The sequence below is a fragment of the Diadema antillarum genome, unplaced genomic scaffold, assembly GCF_040938485.1.
Source record: "Diadema antillarum isolate AM-2024a unplaced genomic scaffold, OU_Dant_1.0 seq00000672_RagTag, whole genome shotgun sequence".
In the NCBI taxonomy this organism is placed as follows: domain Eukaryota; kingdom Metazoa; phylum Echinodermata; class Echinoidea; order Diadematoida; family Diadematidae; genus Diadema; species Diadema antillarum.
In genome coordinates, this window is record NW_027271579.1 from 491,156 (window position 1) to 517,221 (window position 26,066).

Here is a 26,066-nt window from a genome sequence, read left to right on the forward strand (position 1 = left end):
GGACAATGAATGATCGCAATACCTTCATTGCGCCTTTGGCTCAGGTGAGCTAAAAATCTGTGATTTTCAGCATTTTAGGTGACCGTTTTGTGAACCCTGCTGTTGGGGTGATCTAAATTCATGGGTTAATCTCTTTATTGCTCTGTAATGTCACAGCGATAAACTAGTCATTGCTTCTTGAATGGGACAAAAACCCATTGAGCATAAACGGAAGGACGTATAGCACAGTCTTGCCAACTTAAATGGGCACACGCTGCGTACAGATAGGACACTCTTTCCGGTTTGGAGTCGATACTAAAAACAAGATCGATTCACAAGGCAAAGCGCGCATGTGGTACACAGAGTGAAAAAAAGGGGGAGGTGAAACTGAAAAAAGGGAAAGATGCAAATAAAGTCCTGTCAAGGAGAAACAGATTGGAGACTGCCTTAATCATAGAAATCTCTGCTTAACATAAATTACAAATTGCAAGTTCGGTTAACAACAGATTTTACTCAATCACGCAGTGTGCCCAGTGATATATTCTACCACAATTTTGAAAAGTGCAGCGCAGCATAATGCCCTACCAAATTTACTTATAAACATCAACTGGTTCCTCACTATGTTCTACTGTATCACGGCGATATTTTTTTTATCACACACACACACACACACACACACACACACACACACACACACACAATAAAAATACTCACATCGCAATAATAATGATGACAAAACGCAACATCTGCAATGCCAATCATTCAGAATTAAAAAGAACAGATTATCTTTGTGATATACATCTTACTTCTGATCATAATCATGGCAGGACTCTCTAGAAGAGCAGCGCCAACACTGAAGAGATTACCCTAGATAAATACGACCATCGTCAACTGGAATTTCGATAGAGCTCTTCCAAACGATTACAAGTTGCGATAATTAGTTTTTACGTCAGCAGCCATGCGACCTATCAGATGCGTGTATTTGAGTCATTTACTGTATAGTACAATGTATATAACTACACTGAGCCGATTGATACCGTTAATCATTTCCAAATGTAAAAGCAATAATCTGTTATTCATTTTAGCATCGTACGGAGCAGAATACTACCGTTATTCATTTTAAAACTAAAAAAGCAAACATCCAACATTTGTTTTATTATCGTACGGAGCCGAATGTTACTGCTGTCCACTTCCGAAAGTGAAATGAATTATCGGACAATTTAGCATTGTACGGAGCCGAATTTTACTGTTTTTCATTTTTGAACGTCAAGGCAGACATCAGACATAAGATATTTTACCATCAAACGCAGCTGAAAGTTACTGTTATTCATTTCGAAATGTAATAGCAAATATCCGACATTCATTTTAGCACCGTATGGAGCAGAATATTATACTGCTATTCACTTCCGAACGTAAAAGCAATCATCTGACATTTATTTTAGCATCTTCCTTAGCCGAATGTTATTGCTATTTACTTTCGAAAGTAAAAGCAAACATCCGACATTTATTTAATCATCATTCGGGGTTGAATATCATTGTTATTCATTTCCGAACGTCAAAGGGCAAGGGATCATTCGACATTTATTTTAGCATCTTCCGCAGCTGATCTGTTATTGCTATTTACTTCAAACCTGAACGTGAACATTCGGTATTTATTTTACCATATGGAGTTGAATATTATTGTTGTTCATTTCAGAACGTCAGAGCAAAATTAATATCCGACATCTATTTTAGCATCTTCCGCAGCTGATCTGTTATTGCTATTTACTTCAAACCTGAACGTGAACATCCGGTATTTATTTTACCATATGGAGTTGAATATTACTGTTGTTCATTTCCGAACGTCAGAGCAAAATTAATATCCGACATCTATTTTAGCATTTTCCGGAGCTGAATGTTGTTGCTATATACATTCGAACATAAAAGCAAACATGAGACATTATTCTTATCATTCACCTGAACGTGAACATCCAGTATTTATTTTACTATCTATATTGAGTTGAATATCATGTTTATTCATTTCCGAACGTCAAAGGGATCATTCGACACTTACTTTGGCATCTTCTGGAGCTGAATGTTGTTGTTATTTACTTTCCAACTTAAAAGCAAACATCCGGCATTTATTTTCTCATCGTACGGAGTTGAATATTATTAGTATTCATTTCCGAACGTCAAAGCTAACATTCCACATTTATTTCAGCATCTTCTTGAGCCGAATGTTATCTTTATTCATTTCCGAACGCATAACCAAACATCCGACACTTCTTTTAGTATCATACGGAGCCGAATATTACCGCTATTCATTTCCAAAATAAAAAGCAAACATCCGGCATTTATTTTCTCATCGTATACGGAGTTGAATGTTATTAGTATTCATTTCCGAACGTCAAAGCTAACATTCCACATTTATTTTATCATCTTCTGGAGCTGAATGTTATCCTTATTCATTTCTGAACGTAGTATAAAATCAAACATCCGACATTTATTTTAGTATTATACGGAGTCGAATATTACCGTTATTCATTTCCAAAATAAAAAGCAAACATCCGGCATTTATTTTCTCATCGTACGGAGTTGAATGTTATTAGTATTCATTTCCGAACGTCAAAGCTAACATTCCACATTTATTTCATCATCTTCTGGAGTCAAATATTACCGTTATTCATTTCCAAAATAAAAAGCAAACATCTGACATTTATTTTAGCATCTTACGGAGCCGATTGTTACCGCTGTCCATCTACAAAAGTAAAGGCAATTATCCGACTTTTTGGTGGCCCGATTGGGCCACCAAAATCTTCATTTCTGAAATTTGGGTGGCCCGACGCGCGTTTTTGGTGGCCCCGGGCCACCGTTAGTGTCGAGCCCTGTTATAGCAACTTTCACAATTATCTAACATAGAGTGAGAGCGAGTCCTAGAATGTTGAGAGTCCTCGCCGGTTGCCATGGTATCGCTTCCTCCAATGTGATCCCTCATCCGCTGCGACCCTTCTCCGCTGCATCTCTCGTCTGTTGTTATCCCGTCTCAATGCTTTTTATCTCCTACCACTAAACCACTTACCGACCCCTTCCCTCCCCCCCCCCCCCCTGCGCTGCTGCGACCCTCCCTCCGCAATCCTCACATTAATAGCTGCACTCATCAAAATATCATTTTCTATTACGACAAATAGGTGACATCGGTTTTCATGGCAACAATGATCCCTGCCAATGAATTCCCTATTTCATTATCTAAACTTGTCTAAACTTCTTGGGTGATGCATGACGTATGTCAAACATGAAACGAAGATACCAGCAGCAACACTGAAGGAGATGATGATGAAGAAAAAGAGGAAGAAGAAGATAGAGGAGGAGGAGGAGGAAAAGAAGAAGACATGACGAAGACGAGGAAGACGATGAAGAAGACACCAAAAATGAAGACAAAGTCAGAAGAAGTGCAGGAAGAACATAAATCTCAAAGACAGTGATCTCTAACTACACAGATAGTGATAACATTTTTCCCAGCATCGGTGGTCCCGATCCACTGCGACCTATGCCTACCCATTGCGATCCTGACCAGGCCGGTGCCGATAATGACCAGGAGAGCGATAATCTTGGCCACCGTGAATACATCCTGGACCCGCGTCGCCCACGGCACACTCCACGAGTTCACGAAAGTTAGGAGTGCTGGAGAAAAGAAAAACAAAATCAGACAATTATACTCACAGTACAGTTGATGTTACTCAGTACTACACAGTATACTATCAAGAAGACTGGCAATACCTGTCATTGTCGTCCATTCCGCCCCTTTCCTCAAATTTTCTTCCCTTACGCAATTTAACGACAGCAGTATTATTAATTATTCAACCATTTTTTTTTTTTTTCGATCTTCGGCAGGATGTGAAGGTACAAGGTATCGTAAGCATCCTAATGATGTACACTTGTGAAGATCATGACAAGTTTAACAGCACGTGGATATACATTGTACATTCGCTTTGCTGTTTTAAGCTATTCGTAATTTGTTTTGACACTACAGTATCACTTCCCAAATCACTTATGCCAACACAGACAATTCAATATCAAACACTCGACTCACAAACACAACCCAGACCATCAAATCTATGGATCAATCAATCTTTAGTTGTGAAATCCTGGGCAAAAATCTTATTCATGGCATGCATTTCTACACTTTCGGCACCCTTGTTATTCATTAAGAGCGCCTCTTCGAATGGGCAGAAAGAATCACAGATTAACATCTCGCTTGTAAGCTGCTAACACCGAAAAAGGGAAAGACAATTAGTATGAGGGAAGAAGATAACACGCTGACAAAGTATTGTCGCCTACGGCATAGCGGGAGTCTTCGTGTACATCGGACATTGACATCACCAGCCAAATTACCCTGAGGGAAGAGATACATTCATGACGTCCTAGAGATAATGACACATTATTACTGTCATCATGTCAACACTACCAATGATACTACAAGCAAGTGGATCCGTGAAGAGCGAAACATTGATGCAAATGGTAGATATCAAGCCTTACGCTATCTCGCAGAACAAACGGATGATGGCTGTAAAATATAGACCTACTTTTGTATGTTACTACCAGTACATGTACTCCTTTCAACAGCAGTAGAACTCTTACGTCACGATAATAAAGTGAATTGAACGGCATGAAATACATGACGTATGATGGCTATGCTAGTCTGAGACCATGACGAGCGCGTGATATTATTAATAGGTTGGTGCAATGTGTCTGCGGACGCACCGTGTCGGTCAAGTGATCACGACAGCGTAGGCCTGAGAACATCCACAAAATTAATTAAAAAGTCAGTGACGTAATAAAAAACACTAAAAACATTGACCTCCATTACAAAGCTCTTCATTCTACGCCCCCATATGTGTAATATTATGACATTGAGTTGTTGTTTGGGTTTTTTTTTATCTGAAATGAACGCAAATCTTTGTGGTCCTATAGTAATTTCGAAAATAACCCTAAAATTCATAATTCTTGGCTCTTTTTTTCTTCTTTTTTCTTCTTTTTTCTTTAATATAATGGAGAAAAGAACGGCGGGTAAAAAAGTGCGGCCCCTTTTGGGAACAAAATCGTTCGCTGTGATTCAACGAGAAATGACGGTCTCGCACAATCAATCAGAAAGAACGTTCAATCAACGAAAATTGGATTTTAAAAAGAAATTCATGCACATCCGAAAAACGACTAAAAGCTGAATAAACGAGGTTATAATAACGTGATAGAACAGCAGCTAAATAGTCTCTTCAGCCTTCCATCAAACGCACAAGAATTTAATGTTGGAAAGATGAACTAATAAAAAATGCCACGGGCATACATCGCAGGTATACATAAAGGAAAGCTTTTGCTTCTGCGTTCCACCTTTCCATCGTTTATGGTATAAAAAAAAATATACTGATGCCTCTTAATTTCATCTACCACCTGCAGACTATACCCTAAAGGGCCCCTGAAATTAAAATGCATGTTGATTTGTGTTGATTTATGATACCCTCAACATCAATTTTGCGGTGAAACGAATATCTGGAAACATTCCATACATCTTCAACGATTTTTTCTTCTATTTTTCTTCAGATCACTTGGGAACGCCCACAAAAAAAAAAAAAAAATCCTTGCAAACCAATATTCCTCATAGATGACCTCATCTGTCAATCATTGCTAACGTACTGAAATGTTTAACAAAAGACATTGGAATGCACCTTCCCCTCGACTCAGCATAACTTGCATGTTCCCTATCTGGTTAGCCATGTCTTTTGTTAGTCACATTAACATCACAGAAACATGCAAATTATGCTGAGAAAGAAAGATCAAATAATTTAAACATGTTTCGACCTCCTTCCAGTACACAGCTTGTAAAATCATACACAAGGTATAACCCCTCCAAACAATCGAGAGAGAGAGAGAGAGAGAGAGAGAGCATAAACTCAGTTTACGACATCTGTTGACTGCGTCAATCAATCGCAAATACAATGTAATTATTGCAGATGGTCGACTCGACAGACACGTGAATTTCCCGCTTTTCTTACCGAAACCATGGACCTAATAGGTCCATGCCGAAACAAAAACCCCTCTTTATCATCAAAAGAAGTTTTTAAACTGCTTGTGATCACAACATGACATGAAATGAGAGATACACGCAACTTTGTCCATTTTTTCTCTGTTGTGTTTTCATGACGAATTGGCACCGAACATGCCGAAGAGCAGGGTAATCACCGGTCTATACTATGAAAATGATACGCAATTACCTCCTGGACACACAAGGCTACATGCTCGGTGCGTGGGAATGCAAACTTGTCTGATGCAATATTCCCTGTGCCCAAAGGGCCCAAAGGCGGATATATCGCATACGATTGGTTTAATGCCAAGTGCATGCAATTAACAGCCAGCACGCGGAGAGATACAGCGTCTGGTCGCATACCACGTGCCATACTACTATTGTACCGGTTATCGCAAATGCTTTGTTGCAATGCATGCATGAAAATCTCGAAACCACAAGCCTTCACTGACCAACAGCATTGAATGGATGAATTGTATTTATTATAGGCATACGACCCCTTATGGAGGCATGGCTACATATCGCTGTAATATAGGCTATGTGAGTGTGATTCTACGACGAATAGCCTGGCTGGATGAGGAGTCACATTGCGATAAATCAAGATTCAGTGTGTCTTTTCTTTCTTTTTCAGAATTGTTTCCTTTGTTTTTCTCACATTGATCAGATTCATCTTTGAAATACTGAACGTTTCAACGTAACTTCCCTCAATTACATACAATGCATAGCGGAAAATCAGTCAGTTTCATACTGGTGGTTTATGGATTTCCTCAATGCCTTCTAGCAACCGGCGTGAAGTACATTCAGCATTACGTCATACGGCATGATTATGACCCTTCCTGTGTTCGTGAGAATCATAACTACTTGATCCTGATTCTTAGAATAACTAACGAAGTAAAAATTCCTTTCTTTAAAAAACAAAACAAAACACACAAACAAACAAACAAACCTTTGAATAGGGGCATAATAAACTGAGAGACTTAATATGTCTGTTTTTCATCAAGACAGTAATTCGAGGCATCGCAAGAAAAATCCACACACCACGGAATTTACCAACCTTCCCACAAGCGCGTCTACTACGCCTGTGTGTACTTTGCAGCAGCTGTAGAGATGTTCCCGGATGAAATGATTATTTAGATTTCTGTATCATACGTATTCAACTTCACCAATACATATCAATTTACCCTCCCCCCCCCCCTCCCCCCTCCCCCCCCCCCTCCCCTATATTATTGTTGGGAGACGTTTCACGTGTTGAATGTCTCCTGTAGGCCTAATCATAGGACAAGCTATGCGAGTCACTGTCAAGGGTATGGCCGTTATCCTAGCTCGCCACCCGCACCAATGATGGGTCATGATCTCTGTGTCTGGTCTGTACTCCGACGATGTCGTCATGACTAGATTCGCCATGGTGACAATTAACAGCGCAAGGAGACAGGTGCGTAGACAGTGTATTGGAAACGGAAACCAATGCTAATATACAATCAGTGTACACAATGAACTACCAACTCTAGTGATGCACTTACAGCGGGAAAAGCCTATGCGTACACAAGCGCTGTTGATCAACATGACCACTCCCTTCGCAGAAATGAGGGTGGCGTGAAATGATGGTGGAAATTGCTTTTATACATGGGTTCGGTCTTTCCGATATGCCGATATTACTACACAAGAACAAACCTTTACACACTGCACAGTGTGGCAACACGTGCTACATGACAAACGAAACTCGGTGTCCCTCGATTATATAATCTTTCCTTAGATTTGTGATCTTCATTTTGTTTTGTTATTCCCTTCCAAATCATTAATCCGTGTGGCTACTCAAGCATTGCACGAATCCTGCAATACAACATACGACGGACGGGAAAAGATAGCCACGCATGTGAAAAATACACTGTATACAGTACCTCGGTACTCAGTACCCCATAAAGGAGGAAATACATTTCACACACGACCGAGGCATTCATTCAAACCATGTGGATTCAAAAAGCCATACACACTAACAGTAACGGATGATTTAATACGGAGTATAGTAGGATAAGGAATGTTTCATGTGTAAACATTTCCTAACTCCACTCAAGAGTAACACTTCTACTTCATTAAAATCCTGGACCCAGTAAAGATAATGTTTATTGTTATAGCAGTCATTTTTTTTTTTTTTTTTGAGTGTGTTCCCTTATGGAATTCTGAGCGACAAAGTATATAGCTAATGCATCCCCTGATGCATCTACACAAGACCATTTCACTGCACTGCTGGAATTTGTCAATGCTATTTTCTCTGTGTGGCAATAATCAAAAACACAAACATCCAAACCTGGGCTACCTTTTGCACACCCATCACAACTGTAGAATAATAGGTCCATGTAAAAAACTTATCTACGACTTCAATGACCTGTCTACCACCTCTCTCCCTAAACACACACACACACAAACATAGGTACATGTACTTACACATATGTATATATTTCTATATAATATCAGAAACATTTCCCTGTACTCCTTGTGATCATAAGCAATTGTTCATGTTTCATGGGCTCTGCTTATGGGTCTGCTTATCAACAAACACATTCCACTTGCTCACATAGGCAAGCAACATCAATTTCACTCAACTTAGACTGTCATATGTACATCACTCAAAGAAGACATACATGTACCTCAGTGGTATCTTACTTTTTCTGACTACCTTAGTATTTTCACAGACTAAAAGGGTTTTGCTTCACATCTTTGATTCAAGCTAACTTTGTCTTCAACAGGGCATCATGGTATCATTACTCTGACATGCACTCTCTTAGCTCCAGGGACAATGCTTGAAACTCTGACAGTAGTATGCAAGTTCTCCTATGGGTTTTTGTGACTGGCTGCAGTATACAGAACTCTCTGTGGGTCACAGGAGCGAGGAGAACGGATGCAATTATCATGCACAAAGTTTGGTAGAGTTAGCAAAATAATAAGAGGAGGGCTTGAACTATTTGCTTTCAACACCCCTCCAAAAAAAAAATTAATTTAGTCTCCATCACTGCATGACTTCCCAAGGAACAAAGCGATGACACCCTGATGCACACATCCAAAGTCTATTAGCCTAGTTTCCAGACTGTATATGAACTTGGTGGATTTTTCGACCACTTTCTTTCCCCAGTATATTACCTCTTCAAAACACTTTCCGACTACAGTCTAAAGTCTAAATGGAAGTTGATGAAATGCAATATTTATAATTAATTTGGTGCATTAATCATCATCTCTCAAATATGTCTTAGAGTCTACATGTAGGGGAGACTGGGGTAATTGTGGCCCCCTTTTTTCATTTTCTATTACTACTATTATATGGAAAGATCAATGATATTCTAATCCTGTGAATATACAGTCAATGTATATACCTATGATATACAATTGAAAGTATAAATCTGTAACTTCTCGTTTGCATATTAATTGCCATTATGTTAACGACTTTGTGGGGCCATAATTTCCCCGTGCGTTGGGGTATTTGTGGCCCCCTTTTATATTAAGATATAATAAATAAAATAAATCATAAAGTACTAGTGATACATGATGAACTGTACAAGAGCACGTTAAGGAATGACTTCCTAATCATAACAATCCTCATTTATCCATTCCAATTAATGTACAGAGTCAAGTTCATCCCAGTTTAGCTAATTGTCATTTTGTCCTGACACCTAAACATATGAAATCAATCACCGAAACATGACACATAAAAAACAATAATATAAGAGTCAATTCTACAATATATCTTACGATTTGCAAAACCAATGGATCTAAGGGTTTACAGGTTGCTTTCAGCCCCATGTCCTCTCTTTTGAAGCCTTAATTACATCTGTCATATTTCAGTTTTGTGACATACAAAAACTGTAAGTCAGAGTCTATCATATGCCTTTGATTTTGTGACATGATGACCTTGAAAGATGGAGTCCTTCACCTGGAAATATCCAAAACAAAGTTGCAATGATGTTATAATTACACTGTATGTTGATTTGATAAATCCCAGTAATGAAACAGGTGTATTGTAATTTTAACTAAATCGTGATCCTTCTTGCACATAACCATAGATGTTCACAGCAAAATAATGCTTTTCTATAGGGGGCCATAATTACCCCAAAGTACATGTCTCAAACCATGACCTTCTGTCTTAAGAAGAGATAAAAATTTGTACAATTTGTTTCATAATCACTTCAGACAAGGTGTATCATTACCAAGTAACATTATGAAAAAGGATTTGGGAGTGAATTGGAGATGTGACATTGACCTTTCTAAAGTGAAGAGTGCGCTTTTTACTCATCGATTTTGACATGCACTGATAAAACAGGTCATCCTTTCAAAATGCTAATTGCTAAATGAATGGATGTTGGAACATAGTAGTGGTAAGAATTGACCTTCTACATGCTCTATAAGCTATTTCAACAGATAGAAGATGGTTTAATTACACATTTTATGTTGAGGGGCCACAATTACCCCAGTCTCCCCTATGTACTAAGTACATGTGAGCACTGTGGTTAAGGTCTTGGAATCTTCACAAAGTTGAATTCAAATTTTGCTCTGTGCTCGTATCGAGGGTTTCCCACTACATCACTCTCCTTCGATGTGTACACGCTGAATGCTGCAAGACTTATAAACTGTCTGGGAGAGCAGTGCTAACTCTAACACATGTTGCTGTTGTGGGAACTGGAAACCACATTACTTTTCTTCAATTTTAAAACACTTGATCGTCTTTCCTTGGGTCGTTATTATAACATTTCATCAGAATTTTTACGTAAGACTGACAACGTACATATTTGTAAATGCCCTCATCCAATTTAGCATCAAATATATCGCATTATTTTCTAAATGCCGACTGGGGTACGGTATTTCAATTTGTCAACATTCATATATAATCAAAGAGTCACTGCACTTTCATACATACAAGAGTCTGAGCTTGCACTACATGCAGAAGTCCCATTTCTTCCCAGATTTTTCATCCAGTCAAACAGATTTTGAGAAAGTCATTTACTTGTCTATTTTGGCTGAAAGGGAATACACTGTACTCCCAAGAAAGGTCTCAGTAATTACACCCATGGAAAACACTTGGCAATGCATTTCTGAAACACATACAGACCCTATAGCTATACTAAACGTCACATTTTGATACAAAGGATGTGTTTCTGCAGTGTGCAGTGTGCAGTGTGCAGTGTGCAGTGTGCAGTGTGCAGTGTGTTCTGTCTGTCTGCCATAAAATATCACAAAATTTTAAAATGGAGATCTTATTATGATTTTCTGATTTATCAACACTTCCATGAATGCCAACTCTCTGTCTTCAGCACACTTGTGAGTAATTTTGTGGTGATATTTAGCACCAAATGCAGCATTCAACTCTACGCCACCCTTCATCTTGTCAGCACTGTCAAGTCTACAGTCCCATCCACGCCAATTTGTGTACACACCTTCATGTTCAACCATGTACATGATGAGGAGGCTACATATAGTGCATTACTGGTATACGGTTCTACGGATTGCATGATGATGGGAACACCAAGCTAACTAGCGGTATACTGCTGTTCATTTCAAACTCGCAAGTACATCATTTATAGTTTTATTGTGACTTCATTTGACTAGTTCAAAGTAGTACTGAGTAGGGCCTACTTATCTTACTTGCATGGTACAATAGGCCTACTCATGTTTGGTGAATAGGTCCTATTGTATTCAACTCTATTCAACTTCATTGCCACCCTTCATCTTGTTTAATACCACCGGTTACTGCACTGCAAAGCTATACAACCCCACGCTGCTGGGTCCTGCAGGTTGTGGACACACACACACACATGTGAAGGTTTACAGGTATGTGACAGCCATTTTGAACCCTTCTCACATACAAGATACCGGTACATGTAAATTTATCACAAGTTGTTGGAACACACCAAAGGCATAGCAACCAAGCTATATTGGACTCACAACATCGTTACCTCGATTTTATAGGAAGTTTTATTTTGATATTGGATAGAGTCTGCTGTCTTCAAGCTACGTGATAGAAATGACAAACTTGAAGAATTTGTGTTTATACTACTCCCTCCTTGTTTCAACGATATTAAATATCACTTGCAGCAATGAAGTATTTTTTCAACCTTCTTCTGAAGCACGCCCTTGTCTTGTCCTACATCATGTGTACTCAAGTAGATCACGCTCATGCCAACAGACTCCAGAAAGAAACCACATCCTACCTCACTGCAATGAACTTAGTGTTAGTACATATGCATTTCGCATTATTTCTCAAAATGCCAGCACCCAAGCTCGAGTATGCCCTTCTGACCACAGATGTAAAGGAAAGTGTTTGATTTATTTGAGCATACTTCTTATCACAAATTCTGCCGATGTTGAACTTAATCCTGGCCCCCGAGTGAAAGACCCCTGCCAGATTTGCTATCGCCAAGTCACGTGGAAGCAGAGGGGAGTCGCTTGTGACAATTGTCAAGAATGGTACCACGCTGACTGCATGCTAATGTCTACTCCTGTTTATGAAGCTTTAGGTAACTCTAATGTGTCATGGTATTGCATCTCCTGTGGCATGCCTCAATTTTCTAGCAGTTTGTTCACCTCCTTCCAGGCTAATACAAGTAACCAGTTTGATTGTTTAGCTGATGACAATAATTCAGATGGAGTTACCGACCAAACGTCCTCGCTTCACTATAGTCCTGGTCATCCTATTGCTTCTTCATCCCCTATTACTACCAAGCGGAAGACTGGGAGAGTTAACAAAGTAAAGCAAAACCTCAGAGTTCTGAACATAAATTTTCAAAGTGTCAGAAATAAGAAGGCGGAAATAGGGGACGTCTTGGATTCTACCAAACCAGATATCGTCTTGGGAACTGAAACATGGCTTAAAGAAAACATCACCAGCTCTGAGCTCTTTCCTGATGGTTATACTATCGTCCGGAGAGATAGGTCTGATGGCTATGGTGGAGTCCTAATAGCCCTTAAGGAAAACATAATTTTTGAGCAGCTGTCTGTTGAAGAAGCAGTAGAGGCAATACTTGTTAAGATACCCGTTACCGGAAATAAGTACCTTCTTGTAGGTGTCATCTACCGCCCTCCTTCATCCGGTACCGAATACATGGACATGGTCTGCAACGTGATAGAAAAGATACACTCCCAACACCCCAATGCTGTGCTCTGGTTAGGAGGTGATCTCAATCTGCCAGACATCAACTGGGCGACTCAGACCACTGAGAGAAACCAGTACCCCTCCGCAATCAGCCACCGCTTTCTTGAAATGCTCCAGAACTGCTGCTTGCACCAAACAGTTGATTTTCCAACTAGATTTAACACCTGTTTAGACCTTTTCCTCACAAACCGACCATCATTAGTGAGCAAGTGTGCAGCCTTACCTGGAATTGGAGACCACGACATAGTCTCTGTGGAATCGTCAATCTCCATCAACAGACGTAAACCTGTTAGAAGAAAGATTTATCTCTGGAAACAGATGAATATTCAAACTATGAAAGATGCATGTGTATCCTACCAGACAACCTTCACATCCCAATTTGATGCCCAGAGTTCTGTTGAAGACATGTGGTCAGATATAAAGATCAATCTGACAAACATACTTCACGGAAACGTCCCCTCCAAGATGACGTCAACACGGTTTAATCAGCCATGGATTAATACAGATGTCAAGCGTCTGTCCCGACGTAAGAAGCGTAGCTTTGTCAGGGCTCGAAACAGTGGCAATATTAAAGACAGGGAAAGATACCATGTGCTGAAGAAACAATCAAGAGTAGCTTGCAAGAGGGCCTTGAATGAGTACTTGACTGACATAATCAGTCCACAATCAACCAGCAACCCAAAACGTTTCTGGCAGTACATCAATAGCAAACGCTGTGATGCAAGTGGAGTTGCTGCCCTAAAATCATTAAGTGGATCCTTGCAGCTTGATAGCATGCAAAAGGCCAATGTCTTGAATCAACAGTTTTCCTCTGTCTTTAACTCGAATGAAGATATATCTACAATCCCGTACAAGGGTAGAAGTCCATATCCAAGCATGGGAAACATTTCAGTCTCCCCCGCTGGTGTTTTTAAGCTCTTGTCCGAACTTGATCCCCATAAGGCCACTGGTCCTGATGAAATTCCTACCAGACTTCTGAAGGAATTAGCCAAAGAATTGACACCAATCCTTACCATATTTTTTCAAGCATCTCTTGATCAAGGCAAGATTCCTCTTGACTGGAAAGCAGCAAATATATCTCCGGTCTTTAAATCAGGTGACCGACATGATCCCTCCAACTACAGGCCCATCTCACTGACATCAGTAACCTGTAAGATGCTTGAACACATCATTCACAGTAACATCATGGACCATCTCGACATACACACCATCTTGTCAGATGTCCAGCATGGATTTCGAAAGAAGAGGTCTTGCACATCCCAGCTCACCCTAGCAATCCATGACCTTGCAAAGGGTATTGATAATAGAGAGCAGATTGATGTCATACTGCTTGACTTTTCAAAAGCATTTGACAAGGTGCCTCACTCCAGACTTCTCTACAAGCTTGATTACTACGGCATAAGGGGAACACTCCACAACTGGCTTTCTGACTTCCTCCACAACAGAACACAAAGGGTGATCCTCGAAGGTTCCATCTCGAGCTCTGTCAACGTTGCTTCAGGGGTACCCCAAGGAAGTGTCATAGGGCCATTGCTGTTCCTGCTGTTTATTAACGATTTGCCTGAGTGTCTATCCACCGACTGCACTGTGAGGTTATTTGCGGATGATTGCATGATTTATAAAACAATCAAGTCAGAAGCAGATGCCCACATATTACAGCAAAACCTTGATGCCCTACAGTGTTGGGAGACCGACTGGTTAATGCAGTTCAACCCAAACAAGTGCAAAGTGCTTCACCTCACCAACAAGAGGAAACCACTTCTTAATTCATACAACATCCATGGCCAGCCACTGGCAAACACCAACACAGCCAAATACCTTGGTATTCACATTCAGAACAACCTTAGCTGGAACCACCATATCAATCAAGTTGCCAAGAAGGCCAACTCCACCAGTGCCTTTCTTCAAAGAAACATCCATGCATGTCCAAGAAAGATCAAAGTGCTGTGCTACCTGACCCTCCTGAGACCAATCATGGAGTATGCCAGCATAATATGGGACCCTTTTACACAGGTCAATATCAACAGGTTGGAGATGGTACAACGCCGTTATGCCCGCTTTGTGTTTCAGGATTACCAACGAACAAGCAGTGTCACCGATATGCTTCATAAATTGGGCTGGCCCTCACTCCAGGAACGTAGAGCTCAAGCGAAAGTCTACATGATGTATTGTGTTATGAACTCTCATGTAGACATCCCATCCAATACAATTCTATCCACGAATCCCAGGACCCGCAGGGGCCACTCCCAGATGCTGAACATTCCTCATGCACGTACCCTCATCTACCAGAGAAGTTTTATTCCGGACACAACACGACTGTGGAACAGCCTACCAGACCAAGCCATCAATTGCACCTCTCCTTTAATGTTCAAGGAAGAGGTGAAACATCTCCAGCTCCGCTAGATGGCAGGAGCAGTTTTTAGCAGCACATTTTAATTAGCACTGTACATATGTGTCTTCATGAGCAAACGTTTTGAAATGCACTGTACATGCATGGCTGCACCTAGCACCACACCAGTACGCTGATACACCACAAGGTGGCCTGTACTTTATTGAAAGAAGAAGAAGAAGATTAAATAATCCCCAAATCCCCCCCCCCCCCCGGAAGATTACATAATATTGTACAACGTCATTAAAAAATTGTAAAAAAAAATAACTTCTCAATTTGTAGTCTCAACTGTTGCAGTTTGGCCAGGATTCCTAGCAGGATTCCTTGACCTTGGCAATGACAAAAACAATGAGTGAAGCCTTACCAAGACACAGAATGGCCGCTATCCGGACAAAGCTATCGGGTGCTGGACAGTCGACTTCCGTGAAGAAGGGCTGAATGACGTAATCGGCAAATGTGAGGGCTACTATCGCCTGACCAGTAGGATTTATGATGATGAGTGTTACCCAGAGCAGCAGGAATGCCGGTAAACCACCGAAGCTGGCCATAATGTACGCATACTCTCCCCCACTCTTCGGGATGGTGGTCCCGAGTTCGGCAAAGCACAGAGCTCCGATCAGAGAAAACAAACCAGAAACGATCCACACGACGAGGGACATACCCACGGAGCCAGAATTTTTCAAAACGCTGGTCGGGGAGAGGAAGATTCCAGAGCCGACAATGCAGCCGATAATGACAGTGCTGCTACTAAAGAGACCGATCTGGGGTTTGAGTTGAACTCGGCTGTCGTCATGGGTGTCGACCCTCCCTTCACCTTGGTCCCCCGTCGCCTCGGCCTCCTTTCCACCGCGACTTGGGTTGAGCACGCCAGTCTCTGGAGTTTCGGCTGCATGGCCATTTTCTCCTTGGTTCAAAACCATATTTCGTTTGATATCTCCTCTCCTTCAGAAAATCTGCTGGCGATGAGATGACAAAACTATCAGCTGAATGAATAAAGTCTGTAGTAATAAAACAACTACGGAATCTTCTTACACAGCACGACAATGTCAAGTTGGTCAAGAGATAACAACGTCGATATCGTCGAGAATGATGACACTGATAATTTGATAACGGACCGCCGAGCGAAGAATTACAAAACTGCTATACTAGCGCTAGCTAGCCACGTGGATCGCGCGCGAAATAATGAATGTCAACATCATTGCATTGTGCTGAATGAGTACTTGTAGTAGGTCGGCTTGCGCTACGGCATCAACGCAGGAGTACGGGTTCGGGCATTCAGCACGCCCAACAAAAAAATGAAAACACGACACACACACACACACACACACCCCACACACACATGCACATACACACACAGACACACACAAAGACAATACACAAAGCGTACCGTTATCCGGAGTCTAACAGCATGAATGGCGGGCATATCTCGCGTAGTTTCGGAGGTGTAGCCTTTGAAACCAGTCGTCGCAGATTCAAGGAAATTCGTCACAATGGATTGAAGGTTTACAAAAAGTAGAACGAAAAGAAGTAAAGTTTTAAAACTTCTTTTCGAAGAGACTGTAAATGTTGAAATCATAACAAACTAGAGTTATTACTAGAACGTGCCTGGCTGGAAGAAAGCTATCCACCCGTACTTGCAAAGAGAATATTTTCAGAGACTCCAACTCTCCCGTTTTCGACGGGAGATCTCCCGCCGAAAGCCCATTTTTGCACAATCTCCCGTTCTCCCGTTTGAGATTTGATTTCTCCCGCCCTGGCTCTGTGTCTCCCGGTGGAAAGGATTTCTTACTTATTTCTATCGTATGTTGAAAAAATAAACCTTAGATAGCACCAGAGAACATCTAGAATCCTAGGAACTTCGCGCTTTGCACACATCAACTTGGAGTCTCCCGTTTGCTAGGGGTTTCGGGCGGGAGAATCTCCAGATCAGAAGGTGCTTGGGGTTGGAGTCTCTGTATTTTTCTCCTCCTCACGGGTTGTCACTGGGGAAAAGCTCTTGAGTACTTGTCATGTACTGTGTATGTACTCTACAATGATAAACATATTTTATACACGTCTTATACCTATGTAAAATCACATTCACAATCATTGTTGTCTATCTAACATTCACATCACCTGCATGCATCACTTTCTAAAAGTGAAATAAGTGTGAAAGAATGACAAATATATTTCACAGCGTAATCACAAGTGAATGATATTAGTATAGCCTGTGTGAGAACAAAAATCCAATAGACCCACCATGCACTATGTCGTCTAGTTCAAATAGCAACGAGGGTTGAATGAGCAGTTTTCATTTGAATAAAATAAAATGAAAATGTCATTACACAACATGGAGTGAGAACATCAATGTCACGTGTAATCACCTATAGGAATATATAGCTGATATACGGTTATTTTTTCTCCATTTATATCTATCTCAAACAAAGTTTTGTGCAATATACGACCATGATGTTGACTGCCGTTTCATCCCTAAAAATATTGGTGAGGATGCACCAGTCCCTCTATCAATCTTTTATAGGAAAAGTGGGTCCACCGTCAGGATGGTGTGCATTTGGTACAGAAACATTGTTTCATCCTCATCAACCAGTAACAACAAGTTCTTGTCAAGCCGGGCGGGGTCCTTGTTCATGAATATCTAAATGTATATAGGTCTGTCACAACCTTGTGTCTATATTGGGGCTGGATATTATTATAACACGTGGGCTGCACTTCACAAAACAAACGAAAGACCCCAGAAAAACGCTTTGCTGAAAGCGATGGCTTTTTATTCAAATGATACGTCTATACTGGATAGTACTGTGAACCCAAAACTGGGGGGGGGGGGGGGGGGGGGGGAGGGAGTGGGCGCCTCCACACTAAAACTTCCAAAACCACTTTTTTTTTTTTTAATAGGAGGATATTCATTTTTTAATACTGTGATGAAACTGAAACACAGCCTGTTATAATGAAGTATCATGTTACGCATTAATTCCTCATAATAAAACTCATGGGTCTATATTGCAATGTATAGTCTTGACTCCATCAGTTGAGCAAAATTTCAGTTACTTTCAAGGATCATTCTCCACATATACAATGTAAGTTCAAGGTATATACTTCCTCATCAATGACAGCGCTATCTGATTTATAAGTACATGTACAATACCATGTACATGTACTGCACATAAAAAAAAAATCTGAAACCCTGGGACCACTTCAATCATAATGATAAGATTGTTGTCAAATAAGTATATATGCCCTAGTAATACACTTGTAATAGTCAGGTTGTTGGCCAGGTGCTGCCATGACAACTTCCCAGAAATTCTGTTGCGATCATTGAAAGATTTATAGTGCTCGAATCGACTCCTGCAGCGGAGTGTCCTATAGCCAGTGACTATAATGCTCAGTACTTTACTCAGTTATGAACTAAAATAAAGAGGTCTGTACTATCTAGAAAAAGAAGAAACCAGAACATCTCATTTAAAACCATGATCCGTGCCTCGAAGATCGTATGCACTCTATCGCAGGTGTTTATCAATAACATGACATTGTTTTCACAATATAGAGAGCTTTCCTGGTTTAATCATGCATTATCAATATCATACCAAAATCACAACAGCGAGCCCAGAACAGCGAGCGGCAGTTCGCTGTATTATCCTTTCAATATTTTGGTGCGAAACATTATTATCTCATGTGCATGTTAGATTTCTCAGAGCACTGTCTTGCTTTTATCGAGACTGGCTGGCGGTGGACAAGACCGGATCGCTGCAGAACAGCATGTTCAAAATGTTGTGACGCTTTTGACCATAGAGATATAAAAAACTAGAGGGCGGACTCCGTAAAATCCCTGTGACCGATAGAAGGAAGCATTCGCCATTTTGGTCCGGGCAAATTTCGACTAGCAACCGTACCGATAATGTACAGCGCTAGCGGAGCATGCAGGGAGATCGACGACGGAATGCAACGGCAGTATAGTTTGCAGGCACAAACCCTTGTTGGTCGTATAGGAGTCTGCATGCGCCAAGACTAATACACGCACCACTACACTGCAGCCTCTCCCAACTTGTTGGGAGAAGCTTCAACACAGGGCCTATGGGACAGTGCCAAAGTGGTGCATGTAGTAGTCTTGGCGCAGACTCCTTTACGACCAACAAGGGTTTGTGCCTGCAAACTAACGGCAGTAGGCTATAGCATCTATGCCAAAGTCTCCATCGGAGTTTGGAAATTGAAAGTGTTCTCAAATTCGTAAATTCCACTTAAAGTATAGCATAGATCTATGTTGCAAAATGCCTGAATCATGTGCTGCTTTTGGATGTAGAAACAGGAGAAAAGAAGGGGAGCGGAGTTTCCTTTCACAAGTAATTAAAAGGACATTACAGTGCGTGTTAAACAGATTGATTCACTGCACACAAAAAAAGAAAAAGAAAAGAAAAGGTCTTGCAAAATTCGTCAGGGGGCACTCCGCCCTCCCTCAGCCATTCTCGATCTAGTGCTACTATATCACAGTACATAACTATATATGCAAGGTTGGCGGAACGGGGGGGGGGGGGGGGCATTTGCCCCCTTTCCAAAAAAAAAAAAACTTCCCTTTTTAAGTTTAAAAAGTGCTCTTTTCTAAGTGCATTATTTGGCCCTTGAGCCCCCCCCCCCCCCCCCCCCACAAAAAAAAAAAAAAAAAATCGTTCCTCCACTCTTTGCTATACCAGCAGTTAATTTTACTACGGTGATACGGTGTGAGAAAAGCTAGAATACGTAATATATGCCTGGTGACAGAACATATTATTATGCTCCGGCATTGATATCTTTCTGAAAAACAGTTAGCACCATGGGTCTGATTAGGCTTTTGGTTCAAGGCAGGGTGAGGATTAGAGGTTACACTGTAAAAATATCGGTGTTAGATTTAACACCACGGGTGTTAAATCTAACACCGATCAAACTTCAATAAAGGACCACACCCACAGGTGATGGTGTTGAAAAGTCTTCACCTGACACTTCGTGGTGTTAATTTGACACTGTACCTGGTGTTATTTTGACACTGTACTGGTGTTAATTCAAAAATGACACCACATGGTGTTGATTTGATATTTGTTGGTGTTAATATCAATGGTTTAACACCCGTCCAGCTTCAATAAGAGACCACACCAGTTGGTGTTACTTTGGTGTAAATTTATTTTCACATTTTTTCAAAAATCTAGTATTTTATCATTATTATTTTAATGTAAAATTCTTGATCGTCTTGTTTAAATTAAAAATCAACAAGAAGTGCAGTTACTAAGAAACTCTTCAAAAAACAGTTTAAAATTTGGAAATGACACCCGGAGGTGTTAATTTAACACCATAAATGAGCACCGAAAATTTAACACCAGCTCGGTGTTCACTATTTAACACCGGACTTTTTGCAGTGTAGGTGTTATGATTAGGGTTTAGGTAAGCTTCAACATTAGCATTTCGAGCTTGAACATAATACATGTCATGGAACCAATATGCCTACACGTACTTATAAAAATGATTTATTTCATTTCCACCAAAAAAAAGAAGAAAATATATAATGAAACACTCGTATACACAGATGTCAGGACTATAGAATGTAGTCCCCTCATACAGAAAAAAATATAATTGCCAAAAAAAAAATACAAAGATTGACGCAGCTTAAGAAAGTTTAATGTAATTGCGGTAATTATTATATCACAAGGGGCACCCTGCTGTCTGGAGACCAAGAGAATCCTTTGTATTGCATGGACCATGGTCGTGTTGGTCGGCTTGAAAATATTACATCGTGGAGAATAAGGTAAAATTTTGTTTCATTTTCATTTTCTTTACCACTCATAATAAGAGATTGCTAGCAACTTAAATTTTTGAGTTGTTTCCTTCTCTCATCTTCTTGCTGAAAGACAAGTAGGGCCTATAGTATGCTAATACGTGTTTGAGCGCTTGTGTATACGTGTTTACGTGTCCACCACATACTCCACTTTGCCCGGACAAAGATGGCGCGCGGCCTCTTCAACTCGGCACACGAGCACTGCGTACGCGCCACACGCAGTCCGCGCTCTAGTACACAATTCATCTCTATGCTTTTGACAGAACAGGTGTATTGAATTAATTAACAAGCGATGAATGTCCATGCGTGTGGATTTATGATTTAATGTTAATTTTTTTTTATGAGATGCTAATATTATTATCATTTTTTTTTGGCAGTTCTGGGACATCAATAACAAAGAAATGATGAAGAAAAAACAACTGGAAGGATTTGTTCTGTACAATATTATTAACACCACGTTTCATACAGGACTTTAACATTTTTTCTAAGAATCATTGATGTATACGGCTTAAAATGGATAATGAGTCCCTTGGTCGCCATATAATATTCAAACTCTATAATATAGGAAGAGCGGCTTGAAGCATGGAACATCAAGGCCAAACTCTAGAATGCTAAGCACATCATGTTATGTGGTGAGAACTATCCTATATCCATAATTTTTTTTTTTTCAAATTGCGAGGAGATTCCAAGCACTTCTTCTGTATATAAAGTAGGGTGGCGTCAGTGTCCCGAATGATACAAGGTGGCCATAACGATTATACAATTTTAAATTTTGTGCCCCATATTTGGCCCCATATTTGGTCAAAAAGTCAATCAACAGCCGAAGTACGCACGATGCCTGCAAACATTTTAACCCGAAGAACACTCGAAAGAAACCATGCAACATATTGCTACACGGAGATTTTGCCACCGCTCACAAAGTGGCCGCTGGAGCCTAAACGAAAAACTCCAAAGACGGTAAAACCAGGGAGGTCTCACATCTCTCCATGGTCAAACGATGGCTTAAAAATATCTGTAATCTGGGAGACGTGCCCACCAACAAGACGTGCATAAATAATGACCCGATGTTTACAGAGCCGAATTTGAACATTTATTTTTCTTCGCTCAATTTTAGGACGGTGTGACGGCTGTGATAACACGTGCCTGCATGAACCAAGCAGAATATGAAGTGCGTGTTACGCGTATTCATTTCATAACACGAAAAATTGAATATACAGTACCTCTGTGATCTGGTTTAAGAATCACGAATTTGAATTGTTGAAGCCGTTATACCGTCTAGTAAACCTTATATTAACGTCGGCCTCATGCCAAAAGGGCATTAATAGTGTACAAAGTCTATGGTGTTAAGGCCCTTTTGGCATTAAGGCCGACGACCCACTAGTATCAGTGTGCATAAGTTCAATGAAAACACAAAACAAAACACAAGTTGTTAACGGGGTATAGACTTTTTTAATCACCTCGAAAACGCGTGTTTTGCTGGTACCACGATAAACATCAAGGTGACGTCACAATCTAAATAATCCTGATGACTACCATGATAAGAAAAAAAAAAATGATTGCACGCCTTTTACTGTAGGCCTAATTACAGTAATAAACAAATATCATCATCACAAGATGAAAATGAATCGGAGTTTAGTACAGTATCAGCATTAGCATCTATACTACGTGCATGCACAACTACAGTGTAACACTGCTGCTACTATAATCACGCTAGTTTCATTATCATTTTCACTGCTATGAATAGAGCATTATGTTCGATCACGGATTAAAATCAAAAGAAAAGAATCCCTGCCCCTAGACTGACTGCAAACGGCTCGAGTAACGTCAGAATTACTTTGAAAAATTGCGACGTCTCGATTTAACTGGGAGCTCTTCCATTCATCCGACGATAGTAAATTAATTTCTTTCTTTTTTTTTTGGGGGGGGGGGGGTCAACACTTGGAATGTAATTTGGAAGCACAGTTTTTACTCTGTTTTGTCATTTTCTTATATAACGACCTTACCATAATTATGTTTGGTATATAACACAAACACAATGATTCCGGGTGCTGACCAGGAAAACTTTGTGACGTTGCTAGAATGAGGATGCACGGTTTACGTCTTAAAACAAAGTTATACAAATTATAACTACGACTAGAAAGCTCCGTCATGTATCATGGAAACAACGTCATTCATTCCCTGACAGTATGCTTTCTTCTTTTTTTTTTTGAACAAACATTACAAAATTGTTTGCCGTTGGCTCGTAATCTTGCCATTTCGCGGATGAATGCACTTGACCCCCCCCAAAAAAAGTATATTACAGCAGAAAGTGCAAGTAAACACAGGCACCGCATGCACAACTTGCTAACAATACAACGTTTGCGTATAAAGTACAGAAGTTAATATATATATATATATATATATATATATATATATATATATATATATATATACATATATTGTAGTTGCTCCGCGTATTGGCAGTACTAGAAATAGCAATGATAATGTCAAAACAGTGGAATGCATTAAATGCCGATCTTGATTTTAATGAGTAATCCGAATTTTCGAGGATCCTTCCTCTTCATCAGGGATGACAGTGCGAATTGAATATCACTGTGAAAATTCGCACTGTCATCCCTGAAGAGGAAGGATCCTCGAAATTCGGATTATTCATTAAAATCAAGATTGCATTCCACTGTTGTGACATTATCATTGCTATATACATATACCAAAAAAATAAATAAACCCTGAAATACCGTGTATTCAAGGCCACACTTCATAAAAGAAACACCAATAAGAACTTAGGTTCTGAAATTCACTCTCGCAAAACAACTGGCTAAACTTTGTAATGAATAATTCATTAACTTTTAAAAAGGTCGCATAGTCATACAAGTTGAAAAAATTAGCCCGAATAAAAAATCAGGGCATAGAACGACTAAGCATGATTTTATCTGTTGTAGTTATTTGCAATAAAGAAAAACAAGTAAATGTTGTCAACGTCATTCATCATGTCATGGCCATTGTCAGTGTGGGCTGTAATAAGTTTGTTCTAGATCCCTATACATAATAGTAAAAACTGTGTGTGTGTGTTTGTGTGTGAGCACGTGTTGCCAGTTTCTTTTTTCGTACACTTGTCATGTTTAGGCATTTCTGTACGTGACAATTATGATATCCACAATAACGTTAATTATTGTCCAATTTGTGCTGCCTCCCAATTGCAATGATGAAAGAAATTGTGAAGAAATCACAACTTTCAGGAGCTACAGGACTGGGTACTGTAAGAATATTGACAAGCGTATTCAGTCAGACCGCAACGCGGCTGTTAATGAGCTCAAAATAAAAATTTATCGTACGCGCAGGTTTTTGCGCATGTCCTTCTCAGCACCCGAGATTTTGTCCTTCCGCGAAAGTTCGTTCAACTCTCCACTCAGAGGGAACTAATCAGGGGGGCGTTTCATCAACGAGTTCGTCGGAGTTTTCACCGACAAATTTGCTATCAGCCAATCAGACGCAAGGATTTACACTGACAACTGTTAAAAGCTAATGAAATCCTTGGTCTGATAAGCTGATAGCAAATTTGTCGGTGAAAACTCCGACGAACTCGTTGATGAAACGCCCCCCAGGTACGCGTATTCTCGGCAAACTGAAATCTGGTCAAAAATTAATAGTACAACGCAATGATTTATTCGATCACCTGACCCGTTCCAAGAATCAGTCCACATGAAGTCATTATATTTTCATAGTATGATATTTCCTCTTTCATTTTATACTTCTTCCATTTTGGTCCACGTTTATTTCATTGATCTAGTGTACCCCCAAAGAAAAATGAAAAATATGCAAATTTTATGTTTTTTATTTGATTGTTAAGTATATTTCATACGTCACAACCTTTCAAGTGGTCGGATTTCATCAAAGTACAACTCTTCAGCTTTTTATCGATGTATAAATTATGTATAGATTGGTAATGTCGTTTAGATTTACAGGGACTCTAAAAATGTGGTCTTCCAGCTCATTGTGATATCCGCGAGGTCTATAAGCATATGCGTACGATAACTGCGAAGGCTTTTCAGGGTGTTGCGGTCTGACTGTTTTCATCACAAGGGGGCGCGCGTTCATTCTTGACAGAGCTCGCTCTGATTCTTCACATCGCTCTGCTTCACATCAGAGCTTCTGCTTCACATCATTGTATATGAAGTATACGGCACTGCTTCATATCAACGACGACCAATGTTCGGTCCGTATTACTGAGGCGCATATAGAGCATTCGCCTTCAACCATAGCGCACTCTGATTTCGGAAGCGTCACAATAATACATAATCATAATAATAAAAATCCTTGTTTCACCCTTAAAACTAAGGGAAATAAATAAAGAAAAAAAAAGAACTGATTCCGACAATGTGAGTACAGATGGTAGCTTACAAAATTTGAATATCCTATAATAATATAGCTTTGTATTCATTGTCCAATCTGGGCCCCGTTTTTTCAAAAGGTATGATCGATTTTAGATTTCCTTAAACACACAGGCTGCCATAGACTTATGATTGAAATCAACTATATAATCAATTATAACTCTTGATAAGACAGGGTCCTGGAATAATAGGAAGCTGCAATCCTTCAGTTTGTTTCAGCAATAAGGTAAAAGTTCGCAAAAATGTTTTGTTGATTTTTGACACACACATATAGTTATGTAGGCCTAGCGTATGCCAAACCCCACGGTGCATTTGTTATTGTTTTG

General features: G+C 40.0%; 1 protein-coding gene across 2 annotated transcripts in view; it reads right to left on the bottom strand.

Moving 5' to 3' along the window:
- LOC139736869 (Y+L amino acid transporter 2-like) overlaps positions 1-26,066 on the bottom strand; it is a 68,013-nt gene that overhangs the window by 17,865 nt on the left and 24,082 nt on the right. Inside the window, exons 1-2 of one of the 2 annotated variants that reach the window (XM_071647532.1) lie at positions 15,923-16,551; positions 3,514-3,639 (exon numbers count right to left, since the gene is read on the bottom strand). In XM_071647532.1, coding sequence (XP_071503633.1) covers positions 3,514-3,639; positions 15,923-16,478 — 682 coding nt within the window. In that variant the 5' untranslated portion in view covers positions 16,479-16,551. Of the gene's footprint in view, positions 1-3,513; positions 3,640-15,922; positions 16,552-26,066 lie in introns of those variants that run through there. The other variant, XM_071647531.1, reaches the window with a different exon arrangement.